The 7,701-nt window shown below is 45.9% G+C and overlaps 1 protein-coding gene across 1 annotated transcript; it reads right to left on the bottom strand.

Annotated features, from left to right (window-relative positions):
• Window positions 1–747: 747 nt before the first annotated feature.
• F2RL1 (coagulation factor II (thrombin) receptor-like 1) lies at window positions 748–6,105 on the bottom strand. Its single transcript, XM_010582844.1, has 2 exons — window positions 5,963–6,105; window positions 748–1,853 (listed from the first exon to the last, which is right to left on the bottom strand). The coding sequence occupies exons 1-2, from the start codon at window positions 6,027–6,029 to the stop codon at window positions 748–750; spliced, it is 1,173 nt and encodes a 390-aa protein (XP_010581146.1). The 5' UTR covers window positions 6,030–6,105.
• Between the last annotated feature and the right edge of the window lie 1,596 nt (window positions 6,106–7,701).

Genomic DNA, 7,701 nt, shown 5'->3' with positions numbered 1-7,701 from the left:
AAATACAAGGCACATTATATAAAAATCAAATAGCTATTCATCCAAACTTTGTTAAATAGTCCCACCTAAGATCACAACTGGCAAGTGCTAAGTAACAGTGTAAAATCTCAACTAACATTTTATCTCGGTGCTAGCTGATAAGAAGTTCAGCTTGTCAACTCAATAGGATAACCTTACAGCTTTTGCTGTGTTAGTATTTACAGCAAGGTAACTTGAAAAACAATACAAAATTACATTATACTGAAGATAATAAGCAGTCTATACCAAGACGGTGAAATGGATTCTTCTTTCCTTCTCTCTACGGTTTCAAATAATGTTCAGTGCAAGCAGGTACACAGAACAAGGTCCTACACATGCAGCTGTTTAATACGTTACAGTTAAAGCCAAACAAAACCGATTTCTCTGTTAATTAAACATACTAGCAACACTACATAACATTCCAGTGACATTTTGCTTTTTAACAACTTTGATATTGAACAAAAATGTCTTCAATCACAACTCATTTCCAGGTCAGCAGCATTTTTGCAGAGCACCTGAAATGTCATCAGTTTTTTTTCCTAGTCCAGTGGGAAGATTTATCTGCTTACAAGTTCTACACAGGGTAAGCAGCTGCCAGTTCTGAAATCCAGGCTTTAATGTAATTAAAAAGCAGAGACGTTTCTTCAGACTCTCTTGTACAAAATAACTCTCTTGTCACTTACATCCTTTCAGTAGTAGTAATAAAAGTTCGCTTTTCTAGGATTAAACTCAGTAGGTTGATTTAGTGGTCCCATTCGAGCTTGAAGAATAAGAATTTGATTTCTTGGGGTATCTGCTTGATGAGAGAGACACTTGCATCCTCCGTGTAGTTCGCACACTTCGGCAAAGAAGAGCATTTTTAAGGTTGTCTCTGAAGTCTTTTGAAATATAGTAATAGATGAATGGATCAATACAACTGTTCAAAGTAGAAAGACACAGTGCAGTTATGTATGACATATACAGATAGCTCTGGCTGTACGTTTTGAGGAGCAAATAGTGCACAACAAGCAGCACATTGCTAGGTGTGAAACAGATGAGATACATGGACAGGACAGCAATAATGAGTTTGATTGCTCTTTTTCGTTTCTTCGCAGTGCTTACATCTGAGATGGAAGCATTCAGAGTCTTAATCATCAGTATGTAAGCAACAGCAGTGAGGAGAGCTGGGATGAAGAAGAGTCCAATTGCAAGTGAGAGGAAATAATTAAACACATCATGAGCCAAAACATTTTCAGGCAACACATCATGGCAGGTAGTGATGTTAAGATTTGAAATATATGCTGTCTGATTAACAAGATACATTGGAATGGTGCCCAAAAAAATCAGTATCCAGATAGCAAGGGAGATGCCCAAGGCAATTTCAGATTTCTTTCTTGAATGCACTATGGGGTTCACTACAACCCAATACCGTTGCACACTGAGACATGTCATAAAGAGAATGGAACAGTACATATTTCCATAGAAAAATCCAACAAGTACTTTGCAGAGACCTTCACCAAATAGCCAATTATTGCCATTTACATGGTATGCAATCTTCAGTGGGAACCAGACAACAAAAAGGAGGTCTGCCAATGCCAAGTTAACCATATAAATCACAGCCGGATGTTTTTTCTTTGTTCGGAAAAAAAAGACCCAGAGGGCCATGGCATTGCTTGGCAAACCAATCATAAAGACAATGATATAGACAACGGGAAGAAAAACTGTAGTCAACTTTCCTGTGAGGGCTTTTGCTGCAAATTCATCCACTTCATATAACTCTTCGGAGGCATTATTTGTATTTGGAACTTTCCGGCCAGCAAAACTTCTTCCTTTTGAACTGCTGGTTCCACTACTCTCTAAAATTAAAAAAAAAAATAAATAAGTTGCCATTACTGAAGTGCAGACTTTTCATCCTTTTTAAAAATAAAGTAGACATCATGATTTACTTGGAAGCATTAAAGAGGGCCTCATCAACAGAAAAATTAAGACTGGTTTTCAAACACTTGACAACTTTTCTTCCCTTTGTTTTAAGTTTGTTATCCAAAAGACAACCTAAATTCCTATTCAAGGATTGCACCAGCAACCAATATGCTTTTCTGCATCACTGGTGATATTAAAAATACCTTGTTAAAATGGCTGTTGTACCCCAGGGCACCATTATTCTTTCACATGGCAGTGCCAGATTACCCAAGTGTTAGGACTCATGAAACTCTGCAGCAGGCTAATGTAACTGCAGTAGAAGTTTCCTCAGTTTAGATAGCCTGAAAATCACGTATGCAGTAAAAAAGAGCATGCTGCCCTCAGACGCACTAGAACTGAAACTCAGAATGTAATGCCAAAAGCTATGCACAAGCGATCCCTAGGGTAAGAAAGATGCCTGTTACACTGTATCTGAATTGAAACTTGAACAGGCTAACTTTGTGCACAAAGATGCAATAGGGCCAGTCATCTAGGATCTCCTTCCAATTCATGGGCAAGATGACCAGAAATCTCCGCAGTTTCTACTCAAAGTGCTAGGTGGTTGAGCTGACAGCTATGGTTGCTTCACACACAAGACAGCTATCACTTTCAAGTTTTGCTATGCCTCTTTGAATGTCACAGGAACTTACAAACCATATGGGCACGCCAGCCATTCCTGACTGCTGTCTTGTACGACAGCCTTCAGACAGCTCAGTTCAGAACCCCTCCAGACCCAACACAGTCCTCTCGCGCTAACAGGTTAAAATGCACAAGCAGATACTGTCCATGAGCTCACACTGTACCAAAAAAAGTCAGACATCTGCTGAGCTAAACTGTATGGACATGGCACTTGGCTGTCTGTGGGAGAATTATTTTTACCTTATCTTTCTATCAGTATTTGTGGATTATTTTAGCCACAACCCCCCTCCCAACTGGACTATTTAAATAAGAGTCTTCCTGAGGAAGCAGGTTTGTGTACACGAAGCCGTGAACAGTACTGAAGGATGGTCCCTTTGTTGTTCAATAAATAGAGTTTTGATACAGTTCCAGAACTGTAAGGTGTAATACTTACACCTTACATTTTAAAGTATAAGAAATCTCACACAAGAAATACGTAAATACACAAGTATGTGTGTTTTCCAGTATAGGTTCTCAAAAGTAGCACAACTTTAGATAGCTATTCTTTTCAAGTTATTACTGCAAAAGTCTGATGCACAGCATTAGCATCCTGTCTAGACTGTGTGACTTCCCAAAGAGGTGTACAGAAATACAGCATATATTGGTGCTCTTTAGAGCTTTTAATTAAGTCACCCTAGGTCCACTTAACAAGTATGTGACAAGTTTCAGGCACAGGCAGGCTTCACTGGAAAACTGAGGTGTAAGAAAACTTTTTGCTAGTACAATGACATGGACAAATCTTTGCAGTAGACTGCATGAAGACTGAAGTCTATATTATATCAACAAAACAACAGTCCTAAAGAAAATGAATTAAAATGCCAAACAGTCATTTAGGCCTATATGTGGTACAATTACAACAGGGCAGAATTATACAAATCCTGCTCTCAGATCTTCAAGCCACATGACTATGTCAGCAATATTGTTAAAGACTGCAAAGTCTACATGTATAATACAGAAATCCCAGGTCCTTAACCTGAGCTGTGAAGAATAGAAGCCATAAAACCAGTCTGAAGACCACAGCTTACATAGATATCAGATAACGTAAATGATAATTTGCTAAGCAATGCCTCTTTTCTCAGGCTTATAGCTTAGCTGAATAAGATCCCAGAGATGTCTGGAAACAGACCCTGTATTCTAAGCTGACCGCAATTCTCAGAGTACCATAATAAAGTGCAGTGTACAGTGTTAAGACCTGTCCATCAGTAAGTGGCTGATATTATCAAACTGCAGTCATACTATTTGTATTCCATTCCAAAGACTTAAATTACTACAGAAAACTGGAAGAGCAAATACTACCACTTCATTCCTATTAATGTTTTGTGATCAGATATAAAGCAATGCTTTGCAATTGATGTTCATAGGCTGGGTTGGGGAAAAAAAAAAGTTTACCAAAAAGCCCTAAAGTGTCTGTGTGACACGTTACAGTAAGAGCTGTAATAAAGTGGATTCATGGACACATGAACCACAGACAGGACTCAGTATTGCAAGAATGGTAGAATAGAGACAAAGGTTTATTTTATTCTATTTTTGAAGACACAGCCAAGCTAAATTTCAGAGACCAAGTCTTACTTTTATGTTGACTTGAAGTAGTTGCCTCAAAAGTTCTGACTGCAGGTACTGGGCAGCTTTTGTTAGACCAACTAGCACCCATATAGGGAGACAGTTCAGTGTCTTGTTTGTCTTTGGAGTTAACACTCCCTCACCGAGCAACCAATCCTTTGTTAGGTATCTGCATTTTCTACATCCTTACTCTTTCTGCGCTTGCAGTTTTCCGTAACAATTGTTCTTTTCCAAACCGAGTTTCACTCTGCCTGACTCACACACACAGAATGCAGCCGATTTGCTAATCTGCCCACGGGAAACACTTGCTTGGCATCAAGGGAAAAACGTACTCTCCTCCCACAACAAAAGACTGTTTCAACACCTTTGCCATTTGTCCAGAAGATATAACCCACTGCATACCAAACGAAGGATTGTGCCTCCCCTGGAGACACAAAAGTGACAGCAGCACAGAGTATCCAAATTAACTAGTTTAGCTCATGGTAGTAATACCCACACAGGACTAAGATTAAGATTACCCTCGTTCTTGGATCTGCAGCCCAGATTCACCACAACCCAGTAATGGCATTAGCCTGTTCGAAGACAGCCACAATAAGCCCCTGGTTTATAGTGCATATTCCTTGGTTGGGATAGGATCACACTTGGAGCTCATTTCACCTTCCTACTCCAGAAGATCGAGCACCCAGCTAAAACTTTTAAGCATACTCCCCCCCCCCCCCCCCCGCATGATTCCAAAGTCCTCCCCCCCACCCAGGTCAGACAACTAGGCTATTAAGAGACAGTTATTTCAGAAACTCTGCCCTGAACAACAACATTTGCAGCTATCTAGTATCTGTTTGTTGAGAAAATATGACCTACCATAAGCTTGGCTTCAATATTTATACAGTCTTTACATATATACGTTTATTATGTAAATGAGACCAGGATGAACAAATACAGAAGGCATGCGTAGACACGGCAATGGGGTTTACTATAAAAGGTAGTGAAACATGAACCTTAAGGCTGTGAAATATTAATACGAATGACTGTTTTGGGTGTTTTTCCCCAAATAGCACTTACGTTCAATAAGCAATAATATAAACTAACAAAGGTAAGATTTAGGATTTAAACAAAAAAAATACTAGCTTTTCAGAGTTGAGAAAAAAGCGAGAACAGGGTCTTTAAGGTTTTCTATGTTTATATACAGCTTTTAGGCAGGTTTCTAGCCGAGGACCTGATCGGGTACAGCACCGACGCGGGTGAAGCCAGGGCGGGGGTGCCAGGCAGCTCCCGCGGGGACACCCCGCAAGCCCTGCGGTCCTTCAGCGCCCCCCCCCTCCCCGCCTCCGTGCGCCCCAGGAGTCCGGAGGGGGCTGGAAGCCGAGCCCTGCTGCCTGCCCGTCGAGCTGCTTTCCCCCACCTGGCGGGGAGGGAGGCCGGCCGGCAGCGCCCTCCCCGCGGCTCCCGGCAGCTCCACAGCCACCGGCCCCAGTTTTCCGAACCCCTTCGACTCGGCGGGAACCTCGACCAGTCCGCTCCGGGCCCCCCGCAGCCCAGCCGGGAGCCAGAAGCCTGCTCGTCGGCGCGGTTCAGCCCCGCCGCCCCCGGGCCCCCGGCACCGCTGCCCGCCTCAAGCGCCACCGCCCGCAGCCCAACCCGCAGCCGCGGGGCGCCGATCAACCAAGGCGGCACCCGCGGAGCCCTGGGAGGGCTCGGCCGTCCCCAGCTGATCTCAGCCGAGCCGGCGGCTCTAGCACCCGTCGGCGGCGGCTCGCACTCCTCCTCTCACCTGCGGGAGTGGCGGCTGCCAGCAGCGCACAGAGCAGCAGGCGGCACAGCCCGCGGCGCCCGGCCATCCTTCCGCCGCGCTCCGGCCACCACTGCCTCTCCCGCACGCCCGACCAGTTTCACCTGATACCTGAGTTAGGAGGGGGCGGAGGGCGCGGTCTGGCCGGTACCAGCCTGACGGCGGGCGGAGCTGAGCCAGGCCACGTCCCCCACCCCCGACGGGCCGCGGGGCTGCGCGTAAAATGGCGGGGGGAGCCTCGCCGGCGGGTCCGCTGCGCCCGTCTCAAAATGGCGGGGGCGCCCCCTCCCCCCTTCGAGGGGGCGGCTGGTCGCGGCCTTCGCCTCACGCCTCCGTGCTCCCGCTCCGCGGCTGCTGGGGCTGAGCGGGCGTCGCGGGCCTCGGCTCTCCCTCCCTCTCGAGCTGGCCCTCCGGCGCTCACCCGGCCCTAAGCCCGCCCCTGGGAGCCCGGCCGCAGGGCGGGGGCGCCTCTTGCCCGCGGCAGGTGCTCCGTTATCAGCTTGCAGCTGCGTAAAACCGAGGCGTACCGCTGGAGCGGCCGCCTCTTTGGTGGTGGTCGTGGTGGGCGCCGAGCTGCTGCTGCAGCCGGGCGAGCTGGTGTTGGCACAGGCGGGCTGGGGCCGGGGGCAAGCTGGCGAGGAAGCGGGCTGGAGGGGCGTTCCGCGGGACAGCGTTGCTCCTGCGGCCTCCGAACGTAGCGCTCTGCGTGCGTGTGCCGGCCGCCGTGCTGCTCTTCTTCGTTATGTTGTCGTGTGACAGGCGGGCAGGGAAATGCGTAGTGGCCGCTTAACCCCAGTGCATTTGTGGTACTGCGCTGGTGTGACCCAGGGTAAGGAAGGGGTGTTTTTACTTGTCAGCCTTGCTTAAACTTGGAGTACACCAACTTCCTTTTGGTTTTGCAAATAGGGATTTCAAGAACAAAATTAAGCACAGTGTAGTGCCAGCAGCGTTTTCCGTTTATCCACACAAGTACGAATTTAAGAAATGTTTTTAGGTTTGCAAAATCGAGCACACAACTTACCAAATTCCCAAATTAAAACTACATGTTCAACCCTGGTTCACACCTCTAAACCAGTTCTCCAGTTACAACAGTAATACTCCCTCTGCCTCCGTCAGTCTGCAAAATGCTTGGTGTTCAGTTGGTGATAAAATGGTTGGGGTTCTTTTTTCCTTTTTTGAATGAGTATGTTACGAATATACTCTTTTCTATGTTGTTCTGAAGAGAAAGTTGTTGGTTTTGTGGGCTTTCTGTGATGGTCATGAAATACAGCTGTGAGTTGAGGTCTGCATTGTTCCCATTTTACAGATGGAAAATGGAGTACAGAGAGATGAAGGTAAATACACTTGGAAGTTTTGGGTGGCTGAGTCGACATCAAGGGCCTCTCTTGTTTGAGTCTTTGTTATAAGTTAGTCCATACTCAAAGCACAGTTTCTGTTCATCATCCACCCAGCTAAGACTGTTTACAGATTTCTCATCTTAGTCTCAGCCTCCTTGCTAAGCACTGAGAAAGTCATAGCCCATCCCTCCAGACTACCTCCCTGTCCCTTTCTGTCTCACTTGCAGTGCTGTTTTGTTTACTTTACCATTACAAACCACTTCATGGGTGCTTTATCTCCTGCTCCTAATGACCTTGTTCAGTGAGTTGTAGTCTTCTCATCTGGCTTTTTATCTAATCTCCCTTTCAAACAGGCATGTACATATGTGCTGGCTACCGGTCTCT

The sequence above is a fragment of the Haliaeetus leucocephalus genome, unplaced genomic scaffold, assembly GCF_000737465.1.
Source record: "Haliaeetus leucocephalus isolate CR32 unplaced genomic scaffold, Haliaeetus_leucocephalus-4.0 Scaffold849, whole genome shotgun sequence".
Lineage (NCBI taxonomy): Eukaryota > Metazoa > Chordata > Aves > Accipitriformes > Accipitridae > Haliaeetus > Haliaeetus leucocephalus.
This window is presented reverse-complemented; position numbering and strand designations above follow the sequence as displayed.

Excerpts from the sequence above, each read along its gene's own strand:
- F2RL1 (XM_010582844.1), bottom strand. The coding sequence starts at position 6,029 with ATGGCCGGGCGCCGCGGGCTGTGCCGCCTGCTGCTCTGTGCGCTGCTG. Across the intron at positions 1,854-5,962 it reads GGCAGCCGCCACTCCCGCAG|AGAGTAGTGGAACCAGCAGT; the intron begins GTGAGAGGAGGA and ends TTTTAATTTTAG.